This window comes from Equus przewalskii, chromosome 18, assembly GCF_037783145.1.
Source record: "Equus przewalskii isolate Varuska chromosome 18, EquPr2, whole genome shotgun sequence".
Taxonomy (NCBI): domain Eukaryota; kingdom Metazoa; phylum Chordata; class Mammalia; order Perissodactyla; family Equidae; genus Equus; species Equus przewalskii.
Window position 1 is genome coordinate 40,060,836 of NC_091848.1, and position 18,054 is coordinate 40,078,889.

Sequence of the window (18,054 nt, forward strand, 5' to 3'; positions counted from 1 at the left end):
TCTTTACTGCTTCTCACATATAAACAGCCAACACCATGTAAATTCTTTGTTCATATACCTTGTCTAAAATACTCTTGATCCATCTTCCTGCTGTCCAAATGCTACCTAATCTTTTATATCTGTTCCAAATAAGTGAGAAAGATAGAGAAAAACAGCCCTTCACAGGTAGGAGGTGGCCCAGCATGTGTAGCTAGGCTGTGATGATTTCTGTCAAACAGATTCTCACAGATCACCCATATCAGATAAGGTCCTCTGTGACCATGATGGAAGTGAGGCAACACCAAGCCAGTTTGAGTCTGAATCTGTCTGAGTACAGACAAAAGCAAGGTCTCTGTACAACTAAAAAGAATCGCAGCTAACACGAATGACTGATGCTGCTTTAACGATTGCAGTTTTAGCCTTGTCCTCTTCCTCTTACCTCCTAGATAAGATTTATTAAGATATCCAATCACAGAATTATCCTCACTTCTTGACAACACCCAACCCAGAGCAAACCCCCACCATGTCCCTGAATCCTCCCCAAAATTACCTAACAAATAACCAAATTCTCTAAGTCTGTCCAGTACAGTCTTACTGAGACAGTCCATGGTTTCCCATGCTTCCCCTGCTACAGAAAGCATCAGTAAAGCCCTCTTTGTTGACTACGGGCACGTACCTGATGGTCTTTACTAACAGGCATTGACATACAGATTCTAGCTTGACCAACTTGAGAAGGATACTATTTACCAAAATAAAGAAAGAAAGGAAGAACAAGTTCTATTTTCTTCATGTGGAAAAGATATAAAGTTGGTTTAGATATCTGAATCCACGTTGCCCACTGGCCATCAAAATGGCTATGTGAGAAGCCAAATTATTACAACTGCTTAGAGCTCAAGAGTGGAATTTGGACTAGAAATTTTTATATGAAAATCAACAACATATAGATGGTAACTGAAGCCATAAAGTAGATCAGAGCATCCAAAGAGATTAAGAGTGAGAAGAATTGGTAGTCAAGGTAAAAACCCAAGGAAAGAGGAATCGTTGAGACAGAAATGGTACAACCAGAGGGATAGGAAAGTGTTTCAAAGAAGAAATGGTATGGTGTTAATTTTTCAAAGTCAACAAGAATTGAAAACCAGTTTTTACATTTAGTAACAAACAGTAATTAGTGACCTTGACTACAGAGGTTTTAGCTGGTATGCCATCTTATTCTCTAACTATTCCAGGCTGCCTCAGCCTCTTCTCTTCAATGGCAATAAGGAATATAATCCACATGGGAGTTAAAAAATAAATCATATAAAGTAAGGTCTAAATCAGCTCTTGGATACCTGAATTAAGAAAACACACTGATGTGGGACTTATGTTGACTGCTGAAAGATGGGTACTTACAGAGACTGTCAATGAGAACTGGAGAATACTACAGAGAAGTTATCTAATTCAGTAGTTTTCAAAATTATTTTTAAAGGAAGACATCCCATTCCTTAAGTGAAGAAAACCTAACATATAAACTAAAAGCAAGTGCTCTGGTTGGACCACAGAAAGACAGCTAAGACAAAGAGCAACACTAACAATCCTTTCAATGTGTCTTCAAAACATTACAAACCAGCCTCCTCTTGATCCGGGATCACCACAAAAATAAAGCACGTAAGCATTCTGGAGTTCAAAGAAGGAATATGACTTCTAGCTGAGGGCACTAGGGAAGGTTTATGGAGAAGGTGTGCCTTTTGAGGTAGAAGAAAAGCAGTTGTTACAGAGATCAAGGAAAGGTGGAAGAGGAAAGGACATTCTAGATCATTATAAGAGAAGTAGGTAGCTGAAAATAATGCTAAACTGCAATTTCATTCTAGTAGGAATATGGTTATGAAAAAGAACGGTAAAAAATGGAATTAATAGGATAAACTAGGGTGGTCATAAGTGGGTCTTGAATGCCAAGCTTCATTTTGACTTCATTCTTTAGTAATAGGAAAGTGAAAGATTTTGGGAAAGAACATGAGGTCATCAAAACTAATATTTATAAGTATTGATCTGCCTTAGTGGCTTGAGGTGGTCTTCCAATAAGCCAGTTCTTAACTGAGTGTTTGCATAAAATTACTAGCAGAATTTTTAATTATACTCAGGCCCCACCCCAGAGATGCTGATTCAGTAAGTCTCGAATGGGCCAGGAATGCAAATTTTAAAAGTCCCACAAGGAATTCTAATGTACACCCCTGGTGGAGACCTGTTGTTAAGTAATCAATATAATAAATATCCCAACTCTTCTTGTAACTAGACCACTCTGTACTAAGTAGCGTGCACAGAATACACTGCTGAAGTATGAGAAGAAACTGGAATTGAAACTCAGAGCTCTGTACCATCTTTCCCTTCCCACACATAAGACTAAGAAGGCAAAAACTGGAAATGGTGAATCCAAGCCACATAAAGGAGAACACGCAAGCTAGATCTAAGGATGTGGCAGCAAGGAGAAAATGAAGGCTACAAAGATTCTTTAGGCAAAGTTTGACAAATGATGGGATTAGGAGAAAAAAAGTTCAATGATAACACATTCGTTTGATTATCTACATTCACAAACCACAAAAGAACTGAGAAAGCTAATTCAAAAATATTCCCATGTGTTCTTCACAGCCAAGTCTGTGCCAATAGTATTATCTAAATCTGACATACAGGGGAATAAAGACTCAGAGAGGTTAAATTTACCAGGTCATAACTTAAAAACAAAAATCACCAGCCTCGATGCAAATATAAATCTTTCTGACTCAAAAAACTAAATTCACTGTATCATCCTGAATTCCACATCCCTTTCCCAACCTCCTATCATCCCTGCCAGCTCCAGTGTAGCAAACTTCCCCCATGTATAAACATAGGCTCTACCTTCGTAAAATAAGAAACAGGATAGAGGACTTATAACAAAGAATTTACTTAACAGACATTAAGTGCCTATCACATGCCTGGCATTTACTCACCTGAGTTTTAATCTATCAGATTTGCCAGAAGGATCAAAATATATCCAGTTGTAGATAACTAACAGGCATTGAAAGTAGGGAAAAAAAGATCTTTAACAAACAGATATTTCAAAACCACATTTTAGGGTTGACTATCCAGTAGTATATCAATATCCCAATTCTATGACTGAGGACTCTTCTAATGAATTAAGTTATCACTCCAAAATGAGAAAAGAAAGAGACCTAATTATGGATACGAAAAAGGGAGAGCAGGGAGAGTGAGGGGAAGAGGGAAGAATTCTACACAATTTTAACTTTCTCCCAAAATAAGAAATGTAAAAACAAAAATGAATCAGGGGTGGAGGGAAGGGAGAGAAGGGACTAGGAACAAAAGAAAAAAAAATAGTAAAATTCAACAAAATTCAAACTTAATATTTTTCCTTTGCTAACCACAAAAGAAAATTTAAGTGGTGTTTATTATGCTGGCCAAGGTCTTCCACTTAATTGTTTCCAACATGTTACTCATTTTAACAAACATAGCACTCAGTCATGTGAATATTAAGTCAAGGGAATAATAAATAAATACAAATAAAATCAAGGTGAAAAAATGTTTACCCTCCTTACTTTGAAAAGAATGCTTTAAAAATTTATCATTGAGGAAAAGAGCAGAAAACATTATGAGTCAAATTCCCCCAAAATTAGACATTATTTAGGATTGTATCTTTTCCCTCTTCACTCCAGTAAATACAATGAACATGTCATCAGCCAATGCCCAGAATTCTCTGTCAAAGATCTGTCAAAGGTATTAGTGGCAACTGGAATATTATTCAGCCATCTTCCTCCCCTCCCCCCCAAATAATTAAAATAAGCCCAATTGCTTTGAGGTGACACAGGTGCCGCAGAGCCGAAGGGGGAGCCAGGTTGCAGCCCAAGTCCTCAAGGCTGGCCAAGGAAACGGGAGGATCAAATGTCTGCCACTGCAGAGCTCTCACCCCAGCACAGAGGGACTGATGTCCCGAGGATTTCCCACAATCTGCCTTCCTAAGTCTAGCCAATTATCTTCTGAGCTGCTTTTGTGGAATGGAGCTCACATTCTAGTGGCGGGTAGTCAAGACAAAAAATAACATCAGAAATTGATAAGTATACTAAAGAAAAACAAAGCAGGGAAAGAGGATAAAGAAAAAGGGAGTGAAGGGAAAGGAGCATTGCTCTATGATATAGTTAACTCAGGGAAGACCTCTCTGATACAGCAACATGTGAGCAGAGACTTAAAAGGCATAAAGGAGCCAGTCAGGTGGATATCTGGGCAGGAGGAACCAGCATGTAAAAAGGCACGTAAAGTGAAGGTGGGCCTGGTGCATGCAAGACATAAATAACATGGCCAGTGCAGCTGCTGTGGAGTGAACATGGGAGAGAGCAGTAGAAATAAAGTCTCCGAAATGGGGGGTGGGGGGCGGGTGGGGGTGGTGGGGGGGGTATAGACAAAAGACCTTATAAGTTCTGTTAGGGACTGTGCATTTTAGAAAGGTCACGAGCTACTGTGACAGATATTCCATATGGGCAGCAAAATCTAAGCAAGAGAGAACAGCTTAGATAACTTTCCTGGACAATCCTATGAGAAAACTTTGGATAAAAGTATTTTATGACAATTAACAGTTCCATGTTAAAACCAAGCATCTAGGACCAGAACTCCTAGGATTTTAGTGAGATAAAGAGGAAACTATAAAACTGCAAGACACATCACTAACGTACTAGATTAAAAATCCAACCACCATATATACCTTAGGAAGCATATTTGGACATTGTTTTCCCTCTCGGTGAATATTTTATGGATTTTGTAGATTTGGGGAAAGGGAGTGAACCAGGGAGCTTGGGAAAATAAGACTGCCAGAAAATTGTAAGTATTATTCTCCATTATGTCACAATGTGTTTCTGAAGATGACATAATTGAACAGAGCATGTTCTCTACACGAACACTACTATAACCAGGAGTTTCAACTGCTAACCAAGGCTTTCAAATTAACCAAGTCACTAACACCATCCTCTACCAGCAGTGATAAAACAAGCCCAAACCTATATATACTTTTAAAATGTCAAAATGTCAACTATTCTCCAAATTAAAGGGTGCTTTCAAATTAGAGTTGACAGAAACCATGTATGGTATAGACTAAACTGAACTTATGATTTTACACATGCTAAAAGGCCTCGAATGATTACAGGACTTGCCCAAGGTAACAGTTACTAACATAGTCCGAGACTAGAAGCCAGGGCTCTAGAATCCTAATACACTGTCATTTTACTCTATTACAGCCATTGCTTTAAAATAAAAAAAATTCTGAAAATGATATCCATTGAACACACTGATTATGCAAAAGGTCCCTATGTAATAAGCGCTCTAAAAATCCCTGACAATACTATCAGAAGTTGGCCAAGCATTAATAACCATAAGCTGTTATAACAACAAAATATTTAATTAAGAATCACTTTGGGGGCCAGCCCAGTAGTGTAGTGGGTAAGTTCATGCACTCTGCTTCAGTAGCCTGGGTTCGCAGGTTCGTATCCTGGGTGCAGACCTACACACCACTCATCAAGCCATGCTGTGGAGGCAGCTCACATACAAAATAGAGGAAGACTGGCACAGATGTCAGCTCAGCGACAATCTTCCTCAAGCAAAAAGAGAAGGATTGGCAACAGATGTTAGCTTGGGGCCAATTTTCCTCACCAAAGAAAAGAAAACAAAAGAAAAAGAATCATTTTGCTTTCTTAGATTTCAAAAGGGCTTATGCGGGGTGGTGAGGTGGGGTCGGGATGTAAGGTAAAAGGACTGGAAGGATAACCACAAAACTTAATAGTTGTTAACACATTGAAAGGTGGTGAGATCAGGGACTGCACTGAGTGGGAGAAGAGAGAGGAAAAATTAGGTTTCCCATTTTATTCTACATAGTTTTCTATGATTTGAGTCCTTAACAAATTTATATACATATATTACTTATGTATTTTTAGAAGACAGAAAACAATTATTTTGAGTCCTCCAACGACACTCAACTCCCTCTTAACTAATACACAGAAGTTACAGTCATTCTTAGGCTAATGTTTGAAAGCATTATCAAAGTCCTTTGTTGTAACTTTTATAACTCAAAATGTTCAGGGGACTGGGCCGGCCCCATGGCTAAGTGGTTCAAGTTCGTGCTCTCCACTTCAGCGGCCCAAGGTTTCGCTGGTTTGGATCCTGGGTGCAGACATGGCACTGCTTGTTAGGCCACACTGAGGCAGTGTCCCACATGCCACAACTACAAGGACCCACAACTAAAAATATACAACTATGTACTGGGGTAATTTGGGGAGAAAAAGCAGAAAAAAAAGTTCAGGGGCATACACATTAAAATACTAGTCTCAAAAAGTCACCTTCTATTCTAATTTCCAAACTTTATTTCATAAAGCAAATTTCTTCAGTTTGACTAAGTAAGGGTAAATGAACGGAAAAGGAATTGCTATTATAAAATAGTAACAGACGTGACAGGGACGTAGTCACATATTTCCTAGAATTATTTTACCTGTAATAAAAAGGAATTTGAAAAATCATCCTTTAACAGTTCACTGCAGAACATGTAACACTGTAAAAGACTCATTTGTTTGCATGCAAAAGGAAAAAACCAAGCAAGTTTAATGTATTTTTAAATTCAGATCTCAAACGTATTAACGATGTACACAATAAAATCTCACACCCCAAAACTCTATCTTTCAATGAAATTGGCTTCTGTCCTTCCTTAAATGGACACTTCTAGATTTGGTCTAATCAAGCATCATTCCTAGATTCTGGAACTCATTATATAGGGGAAAAAATGTACTATGCGTGGGAGGGAAAATAAATTTAAGTATGGTACTTGGTTGAATGCTAAAGCTTGCAATAAATTCTCTAAATTAGGCCTAAAACAAATTCATTTCAGCATGCAGTGAGCAGGCAAAAAGTCTGTGGTTTTATATGACTATTTGAAAGACAATTATCAATAGAATATTATGTGCTATTATCAAAACTAACAGCAACTCTTCACAAATAAATTAGCTCCTATGTAATCAGCATCAAAATACAAAAAAGATAAAACATTTTTTTTAAAAAAAGCTCTCAAATCCACAAAATCAAAAGCAACAAAATTTTTTTAAAAATCAGTCTTAAGGGTTTGGTAGCAGGGAAGAATGAGTAAAAGAGGGAAGATACTGTGGCCAGCCTGCTGGTGTAGTGGTTAAGTTCACATGCTCCAATTCGGCAGCCCAGGGATTGCAGGTTCGCATCCTGGGTGTGGACACAGCACCGCTTGTCAAGCCACACTGTGGCATCATCCCACATAAGGAAGGAAGATCGGCACAGATGTTAGCTCAGGGCCAATTTTCCTCACCAAAATAAAGAGAGGGAACATACTTGTTCCTTACATCTTTCCATAACTTGTTTTTAATTTTTTTAACTTACTCTAATAATACCCACTTCCCACCACCAAAAACATCCACGCCGCTCAGCTTTCCAGCATAATTTTGTAATGAACCAATCCTGGGCAAGATTCCAAATCAGCAATTGAGCAAAATAACCTTGAAAGATTTCTTTTTTGTTTGTCTGTTTGTGTTTTTAGCTTTTCAGGAACTGAAAAGACTGCTTATAAGACATCTCCTATGCTAAGCAGAAAGAGATGAAGACAGGAAAAAGCCTGCTCTATGAAGGTAAACATTATTAACAAGTCTTTAAGAGTCTCACAAATATAAGACCTTAACAATTTAAAAAGGTTAGGTAAGGGAATTAGAGAGGAATTTTAATGAAACAGGGATCAGGAAACTGATCCTTCTATAAACCAAAAGGCTTTACCTGCAGTCACAAAGCAAGAAGGAACTCATATGATTAACCCTAAATTTGTATATGAATATTCCAAGTACAGTAGATATGGGGTTTAACCCTAAATTTGTATATGAATATCCCAAGTACAGTAGATATGGGGTTTACTTGAATATCCCAAGTGGCTCTGAACTAACCACTAGAAAAGGTACAATTCCCACTGTTGGCTATTTTTAGCAGTTATTTGAGACTTATTTTATTTTAGACTGACTTAGTTATTAAAGACTTCTTTCATACTAATCCTAAAATCCGTCTCTAAGTCTTTTCCAGGGAGCCACACAAAACAAGCTGAATCTCCATGAAAGCTATATATTCTTCCCTAATATTTAATCTAAGACATCCTAGAAATCTATATAACCCTAGATTTATCCATTACTTTGTAGGATCCTCCAATCCCTAGAGCACAACGTAGGCATGTGTATGTGCACCCATACACACATCATTTGATGAGCTGAACTAGATAAGCAATTTCTAAATTCCTATTTCTAAGATTTTAATAAATTCCTTTTCTTTTAAAGATTTATTTTTCCTTTTTCTCCCCAAAGCCCCCAGGTACATAGTTGTGTATTCTTAGCTGTGGGTCCTTCCAGCCGTGGCATGTGGGACACCACCCCAGCACGGCTCGATGAGCGGTGCCATGTTCGCGCCTAGGACTCCCACCAACAAAACCCTGGGCCGCCTGCAGCGAAGTGCGCGAACTCAACCACTCAGCCATGGGCCGGCCCCTTATTAAATTCCTTTTTAAAAAATTTAACTCATTTCAAAGTTTATTTAAAATAAGATTGCCAGGTCTCTAGGTGAATTCAGTAATAGCAGCTCCGAAACTATTTCCAACTCAAATATCTAACAAGTTAATCCCAGCCACAATAAAATGACAGTGCCATATATGCCTTTACAGAAGCTGTAAAACTATATTCTTTTGCCCAATATTTCCACTGCTCAGAATTCTTCTTAAAGAAAAACTTAAACAGGAATAAAATGCTATATACACAAAAGTATCAAAAGCATCAAATTTATACTAGCAAAAAAATAGATAAAATCAAAGTGCCCAAAAGGGTTGAAAAGGAAAATGGGACGGTGGGGGGAAATCATACCTATTAAAACATATATGAAACACTAGATAGAAACTGGAGTTTGGTACATTATGGAACCGAGAGATAACACATTATTCTTGGCTATGATTGTAATTATAGATAATGTGCAAAAGGCTGGTGGTTTTGTGGGTAATTTTTTTCTCTTCAAAAATTTCTCTGGCTTTATGGCTGCATAATTTTTAAATTAAAAATGGAAAATATAAAGCTATTTCTATATCGTCCAACATTAATATCTAAAAAGAGAATATGGTCTCTTCCTCCCTTTTGGGGAAGCCTGTTGCTGAATTTAACTTAGAAGTGTCATTAACTAAATCATCCATGACTGAGACTGCTAAAGTAGAAATTCTATTTACATGATCAGAAAGCTGGCTAAATCTAAAACATACATTTATGAACCACAAGATGCTATTTTGATAATTTGAGGGATTTCATGTCATGTTTTCTTTGTTTTAATTACATAAAACCCCCATATTTCAGGAAGTCAAACAGCTGGTTTTGCCTGATTAAGTTTCTGAAACCAAGAAGTAGTGGGCAAAGGCTAGGCTATTCCATTTTAAGGAAAGAGAGTATCTATACATACCAAACACCAAACATTCGGAGAGAACACCAAAGGCAAAATCTAAATGGAAAGTATGGAGAGAACCTACACTCTTTAGGAAAAAAGAGAGGGTAGGGAAAAACTGGAAACTGAAGTAGGAAGATCACTGGCTTATGTGCGAATCAACACTGGTAAAACAATTCTTGCTGGACTCAGAGTTCCCTGAGCATAGAAATTCCCAATGCTCATCTAAGAAGTCACTACCCTTTGTTCAGTGGCAGAGAACTGTCCATACACTTGAGTTATGAACTTTTTGTCAGGGAAACCGTAAAGTCTAGAAGCTTCAAATCTAATTTCAGAATATTCCCTAATTGCTAATATAAACCACAGTTCAACCTAATAACGGTTCATATGGGAATGGAGATAGAAGCCCATCAGATATCCCCATCATTTGATCAGAAATATCGTCAATCTCCAATAGCAACCAGGAAATAGAACAGCTTTGTACAGGACTGGGCTTAGGATGAAAACTACTCTATCAATTTCAACAGAGCATAAATATTACAGCAGAAAAAGTTCCCTCCTCCTCCTTTGAGACACATACCAAATGTTTATTTCCCATCTTCTTGAAAATGAGGGGCAGGAAGGTGAATACTGAGCAAAATAGGAAGGGAGCAGAGAGAAAAAGACCAAGATTTCTAAAGGGAACGTATAGACCAAGGGAGGGTGTCAAGGTATTAATGGTGAAACATCACATCAGAGCTGACAAGCAGACTGGGGCCTAATATCACCCAGTCAGCACATGCTCTCCTTAAAGGAAAGCTCAAGTGAAAAACCACATTATAATCAAAAGGCGAGAACATTCTCAGAACGAGGGTCACCAATGATGAAGAATTTTCAATTATGATTCCTCAGGCTTCACTGTAGAGACATAACTTCCAATTAAGTTGATTATGAGTGTTGGCTGATCAGGGCACCCTCCCCTGAGTGATGCCAAGGTAAAGTGACTATTCTTGCTTTCCTAAACTCCTTCTTTCTCCACTTCATGCTGACCATACCCTCATATTAATTCAGTCTTTGTTCAGACTGGCCACACAATGACTGTTTCAGTTTTAGCTCTCTTTCATAAAATGTTTTCTTGTCCCCTACCCTTTCTCAACTCCCTCATTCTAATAACCTTGACTATATTTGGGTGTTAGGCCATCTCTTCCACAGGCCACCTGTTGATTACAATTAGTTTCATTCAAACACTAACCCTAGGTGAAATTCAAAGAGCATCATGGACCAATCTCCTAAATACTGATATACAAGAGTGGAATAACTTCCTTTTAGAAAGTTTCATGAAATTAAATAAGAACCAAATGATGAATATATGTAGTAGAAGCACATTACTTTAGATTACCCTCTCTGAGGGACTGGACAACACCTTCCACTGCAGTCAAGAGTGACGAAGATGACCACTGTAACACCAACATCTGCAGAGAATCACAAAACCAAAACCCAGAGCTCCTTTAAGAAATCTGTTAGAGTGAATGGCAAAAATCATGAGACTTTTCTAGTCTATCTTGAAAGAGCTCCAGATATATTCTACCACCTTCCTTTATAGCACACTCAAGCAATTCTTATACTCAGGATGGTTAAGATTTTCTTGTAACTAAGATCTCTCCTACTTAAGCCCTTTCAAGGTAAATAATTAGGTTCAGACAAATTAAACATTTAACACAAATGTGAATACTTTAAATGACTTTTCATCCAAAACGACTGCTTCACAGTAAATAAGGAAAAAAAGTCACAGGCTAGCTCTAGCTTTTTGTCAACAATCTTAGTTGATATTGGGATTATTTCCCATCAAAAAAAATTTTTAATGTACAATTCATAACATATACAAAAATCAGAAGATTAAACATGTATGTAAATCTGTAATTTTTTTATAATAAAATGTTTCAAGTGTGCAAGTTTAAGTTACATTTTTCATATAGTTTTTTAAAAGGTAGATCTACGAACTAAAAAGTGACCTATACTCCTGAACTTAGCCCCAACAAAGGACAATCTAACTTAACAGTACTGAATCTTTCTAGAGATTTTTATCTCTAGAAAATAACGCAAAATTGATTCACCAAGTAATTAGCAAAACTATAGTCTCTTTTCCAGTTTCCAAATAACAAGACAAGTAACTAGACAACCTAGCACTTTCAAGTTTCTCATGTTAATGCTAGACATACTGCATTTTTAGAAAATACATGTTTTATGAATTCTGTGTTGATAAGAAAAATCCTTAAAACTATTTAATTAAATGAAACAAATTATATATCTTGTTGACAATTCTTTTCCATTAATGAACGGCTAAGAGACAATATTTATCAACTTGTTAACTTGGAAAGGGTGCTCCTCTTATTTCATCTGGCTAACTCTTACTTATCTTTTAGGTCTCAGCTGTTACTTAACTTCTTCTAGAGGCCTTCTCCAAATTCAGATTAGATGCCCTAGTTATATACTCCTGATAGCACTTTGCACTTCCACTAAGAAAGTGTTTAAAAAGACTGCATTGTAACTGTCTGGCAGTGACTGGCACAAGTAGGTACTTAAATATTTGTTGAATGAAGAGGTCAAAAATAAAGCTGTCAGAATAGCCTCAAAGTAGTATTGAAGTCAACCCTTCAGATTGGGCTACAGCTATAAATAAATAAGGGGTTGGGGAGGGAGCAGAGGTAGGAGGGCCATGGGTGGGAGAGGACACTCCCTGGTGAAGCAGAAAGGCTTTGTAAAAGTTTTTAAAAATAGTATGACAGTCAAACTGGACAGTAAGACGACTAAAAATGACTGTATGCTGACTGATACCAATTCATTCACTTTCATAAGGATATATATGACTGGTTTAAAAATTAGATCAATTTAAGAAAAAGGATACATACATATTTTATTTTAAAGTTACTTAAAAGAAAGATCCATAAACTGGAAAAATCTCACCTGTCATGGGATCAAAGAGCTGATTAGCTTCTAAGTCTGTAAAAGTACTACTACAGACAGGACATTTGAAGGAAGCCCGGTTGGTGGAATCTCTCTCATCAGTTTCAATCCTCCTTCTCATGTGGTCCAATTTATATTTGACCACATTTACAAGAGTACGATAATTGATAAAGTAGTAGTTATGGCGAGTGGTCTTCCCATCTGCAGCAGTCTCTACCCTCATTCTGCATTTGATGAACTTGTCTCCCTTTAAATTATTCAGAACTGATCGAAGTTGCTTCCGATCAAACTTGAGCAGCTCCAGCATATCCTCCTCTTTCACACAGGGGTTCCGGATCAAGATGTCCAAGGCCAAAGCATGCTCAATGCCATAAAACCCCCGGATCACATACTTGGCTAACCTCTTCAATGCTGCAGGAACCTCAGTGAGGACGTCTGGGTCTGCCATTTTTAGCAGCAAACTTCAACTTTAGATATACTGAATTCAGAAAAAAAAAGAAAAGAGAAGGTTAGCTAGGCTAAAGACACAGTAATCATTTTAAATCTAGAATAATCAACCCATTAGGTAGCTGGTAGCTACCACTATTCTTGGAGTGCCACAAAGGTACTCAAAACATTGTTTTAAGACTTACAATGCCTAAGCATTTAACAGAGAACAAGATTTTTCTGTAGAGTACACAAAAAATTACATCTAAAAAGCTTGACATATTTCTTAAATAGTTATTTCCATGATCTACAGTGTGCTTGATCCCAAAAAGCAACTTATTACTTACAGCAATGACATATCAAGCCCACTTTACTTTAGAAAGAGACACACAAAAAAGCTAAATAAAGTCTATTCTTTTTTATTTTTTTTTTGCTGGGAAAGATTCACCCTGAGCTAACATCTGTTGCCAATCTTCCTCTTTCTGTTTTTTTCCCTTCCCAAAACCCCAGTACCTAGTTGCATATTCTAGTTGTAAGTCCTTCTGGTTCTTCTATGTGAGCTGCTACCACAGCAAGGCTACTGAAAAGGAGGGGTGTGGTTCTGTGCCCAGGAACTGAACCTGGGCAGCCAAAGTAGAGAGCACTGAACTTTAATCATTAGGCCATCACAGCTGGGTTGAAGTCTCATTATTCTTTTTATTTATTTATTATTTTTTTACTTTTTATTTTATTTTTTTTGGGCGGGGGAAGACTAGCCCTGAGCTAACATCTGCTGCCAATCCTCCTCTTTTTGCTGAGTAAGACTGGCCCTGAACTAACACCCATGCCATCTTCCTCTACTTTATACATGGGACACCTACCACAGCATGGCATGCCAAGCAGTACCATGTCCACCCCCGGGATCCAAAGTGGCAAACCCCAGACTGCTGAAATGGAACGTGCGCACTTAACTGCTGCACCACTGGGCAGGCTCTGAAGTCTCACTATTCTCAATGCCACAGATCTTTGGGAATGCTGGAAACCCCCTGAGAAACCTAGCAGTTAGCATATCCTTAAAGTGTCTTTCTTGAGTAAAATTTGTATATCAAAATATATTCTAGGATGTTTTACATAGTCATGCTCTCACAATAAAATCACAACAAACCAATAAACACATAAGTAATGACCAGTTGGGGTGTTTGGCAAAATTACTGTTATAAATCTGAAAGAAATTAACACTTAGATCCAGACAGCTTTACCAACCTTGAAAGTTAAATCTAATAACCAATTAAGTAAACACCACACAGTCCTAAAAAAATAAAAGTCCAAGATATCCTTAACTACTGGATCCCTTGCAGGACAAAGCAGAAGCTAAGTGTACCCAATTCTCCTGTCCATGACCCAGAAAGCTGTATTCCAGAAGCCCAAACTGGCATGGGCTAGACTTTCATGTGGTTGTTGGAAAGCCTGGGCTTTGGAATTCAGAGTTAGACAGCCTGTGTTTTGTTTTCGTAGCTGTGTGATCCTAAGCAAATCCCTCAAACAACTTCAAGCCACACTTTACTATCTGAGAAATAAGGATAATATCAATTACCTCAATGAGGCTGTGATGAATAAATGAGAATGTAAGTAATGTGCTTAGAAAGCACTTGTTAATAAGGATAGCTTCCATATCGATTTAAAAGGTCCTAAACTAAAAATGACCAGGCTATCCACCCAGACTATGTCAAATGAAATTTCCCTGCACCATAGAGAAATTTTTAACAGATATCCCATTGAACTATTTCAATAGGGAGTCATATTCTGTTATTAACACTAGTTTCTATTGAACCTTTTATTTAAAATCAGTGGTTACCATCAATCCTATCAAATTTGATCTCTTTTTATAAGAAATTATTTATATCCACAGTACTATAATAAGATATTCCTAAATAACTAATCTATACACATGGTTTTTTTTGGGGGGGGGATATAATGCTCTACTTGTAATAAAGGAAAAATAAAAGGAGTCAGCTGTAATATATACTTCATATTCTAAATAGACAGGCATGACTATATACAAGAGATAACAAAGTAGCACCTACATCCAAACCTGTGGTCCTAGAGCCTTCTGCTCGTCCCAAGGCTTAAGGATGCCCAGCAAGGGCTGGATTCAACACCAAAGTAGTATCATAGCATGCTACCAGATACATTTTGTTCTCCTTTCCAATTTGGTCTATACATCGTACTTGAGCCCAGTTTTGGTTTTTTTGTTTGTTTTGTTTTACATGCTCAACAGTTGGCAGAACACAACACATGGCTTCAGAAACATCCAACAGACCAAAGAATGGCGGACAAATGTCAAAATAACCCACTTTTCCAGTATTATTTCTTACTATCGTATTCCCCTCCCTGATCTCCCATTCCATACACTCCATTTTCCAGACCAATGATTCTCATCCCTTGTTCTTAGGCAGAATCATCTGCGGAGCATTTAAAAATACCCACCCTGGGCCCCATTCCCAGAGATTCTGTTTCAGCTGGGCTGGGAGGGCCAGATTAGGCATTATCTTATTTTAAAAGCTCTTTAGGTATCTCTAATACACATAAAAAGTCCCTGACCACTGATCAGACAAATCTGGTGCCTGGCTATCACATAACCTACCATTGCACATCCTGCATGGGGAGGACCCAGTGCCACTTACCATTCACCTGGTTTCCTTTGCCTGAAACACCTTAGGGGACCCTAAAGATTTGAGCAAGAGAGTGACATGAGGACTCTGCAGTCCAATAGTTTTTGAGTTTTGAATCCCAGTTCCACCATTCTTAGCATGTGACCCTGGAAAATTCTGTCTCAGCTTCCTCATATATAAAAAGTGATTAACAGTGCCTTCTTCATAGAGTTGATGTATGGATTAAATGAGATAATTCATGTAAAGTGTTCTGCTTTCAAGGCTTGATATCATAAGAGTTCCATTAAGCACTGGCATTCACAATAAGACCCCCTATTTAGGAAAGTGACTCTTATAACGACATGAGAAATGGACTGAAGTAAGTGAAGATAGACGCACTGTGGAAGGATGAGGAGCTAAGGAAGAGAGCAAAATTGTAAGAGGCTAGGATGAATGAAACTTATTACAGAAACAAAATCAAAAGGACCCAATAATATATTGGAAATAGAGTAACAGAGTAGGAAAATTTTAAATAGCTATTTGGGTCTTATTTTTACAATTGTTTATTACGGTAAAATACACATAACACAAAACTTACCAATTAACCATTTTTAAGTATACAGTTCAGTAGTATCAAATACTTTCATAATTTTGTGCAACTATCACCACCACCCATCTCCATAACTCTTTTCCTCTTGTAAAACTGAAATGCGATAGCCATTAAAAAATAACATAGTTTAATATTAAACAATAACATGTAGCTATCTGCTTTGAGGCAGAGTAATTAGGAGGACAAAAGTACTACCATGAGAAATAGGTTAGCACCTGAAGAGGAACAGGTTTGGAAGAAATGAAGTGTTCAACTTTTAGTTGCTTGTCTTCACCACAGAATATTCTGGTGAAGATGTCAAGCAGGTAGCTGAACAAATGAAACTGGAGCTCAGGAAAGTAGCCAGGTTATGCCACCTTGTTCAAAATCTCTGTCTTCTAAAATGCTCCTTCCTGACCACTGTGTTCTCTCTTCCACCACTTCTACTTCCCCACTTAGGCTGAAGCTCCTCCTCAATTTCTGGATTTCTTAAATTACTTAGGTCAGAGGTCTCAAACTGGCAGCCTTGCCACTGTTTGACCCAAAGAATGTTTTGAAAATCTTCTGAATTACATTAGTTGTCAACATTTAAAATTGTGAGATTTCACATAAATTTCAACTTTCAGCTCCTCTTGAAAATTGGAATTATCTGAGGAAAAAAGTGAGGCCATGTTACCACATGGAAACAATATGCTGAAGCTGAAGAGCAGTTGACAGTTTTAAAGAGGGAAGGAGCTTGGCTGGCCTCTGGAGACTTCTGAGTGTGCAACCTCTCAGGCCAGCCCTTTTCTGTCTCAGAGTCCATCAGTCGTCTCCCAACCTCACCTATCTCCCTAACCAGCCCAGACCCCCAAAGGCAAATTGGTTTTGTTTTTGAACTGTATGTATTCTAATCATAAAAACACGTAAGGACTACTGTGCACCAAGCACAGAGTTAGAGAAACAACACTGAGACGAATGCATTCTCTGCACTCTGTCTACCCATGGGCCTCATCTCCAGCTAGACTGGCATTCTCTCAGTGCCACATGAGCCGTATGTGCTTTCCCCACTTTCAGGCCCTCGCACATGCTGTTCTTTCTGCCCTCAAAGCTAAGCCCAAACTCCCTTCTCCTAATCATCCTTCATATCTCAAATGACATTTCCTCAGAGAGATCTTCCCAGATTCCCCTGGGTAGCTTAGTATGACTCCCTCTCACACGTTCCCATAGCACTTTACCCTTCTTTCTTGCAGGACACATACTCGTACTTTCTCCATGTCTATCTCTGAGGCTGGGGGCTTAAACTAGTTTACCGGCTTTCCAGCATCCAGCACAGCTAGGCAAGTACTTCCATAAAACTTTCAACAGATAAGCACGTGTTCTTCCAACACGCCCACCCTGCCAGCCTCCCCCAATTCACTTCCTCCACTGCTGCTTCCAGAGTAGAGAAGGATAGGCTATTAGAAATCCTCTTCCTAAACTTCAAATGGTTTTAAACAGAAGGTGACAAGATCAAATTCGCGATTTTAAAAGATGACTCTGACTGCAGGGCGTAAAATAAAGGGAGAAAGGAGCAGATGCGGAGAGCCCAGGTGGATTATTTCAGTATTCTACTATTCCAGTTCTAGAATCTGGATTCTCTACATCTAACTGTGGTTTTCTCGGTTACCATATTTCATGGTATTCTCCACGCCTTCCTACATAAAGCGGCTATCACCGCGAAACCTCCGGACCAGCTGCCCTCCACGAGCCCGGTTCAGTCATGTTCACTACTCCCCACTGAGAGACCCCGAGGCCCTAAGTTCCCTCGGACTCTGCCAGCTGAGTCCAGGGCCACACTCGGCGAGGCCAAGTCCGTCCTACCAGAGGTCGCACACGGGCCGCTCCGGGGTCAATGGTTCTTTGGAGGACCAAGTCAAGAGAGTACCTAAGAGGAAGAGGGTAGCTAAGGAGAGAGGAGCGAAAAGGAGGAGAAACCCTGAAATGCGACTCCAGGCCAGGGAACCGAGAACAAGGAACAGGGAATAAGGTTTA

The 18,054-nt window shown here is 38.5% G+C and overlaps 1 protein-coding gene across 3 annotated transcripts in view; it reads right to left on the minus strand.

The window, feature by feature from the left end:
* GTF2E1 (general transcription factor IIE subunit 1) overlaps positions 1–18,054 on the minus strand; it is a 69,876-nt gene that overhangs the window by 13,580 nt on the left and 38,242 nt on the right. For 2 of the 3 annotated variants that reach the window (XM_070583819.1, XM_008514640.2), the window contains exon 2: positions 12,397–12,874. In XM_070583819.1, coding sequence (XP_070439920.1) covers positions 12,397–12,844 — 448 coding nt within the window. In that variant the 5' untranslated portion in view covers positions 12,845–12,874. Of the gene's footprint in view, positions 1–12,396; positions 12,875–17,883; positions 18,021–18,054 lie in introns of those variants that run through there. The other variant, XM_070583818.1, reaches the window with a different exon arrangement.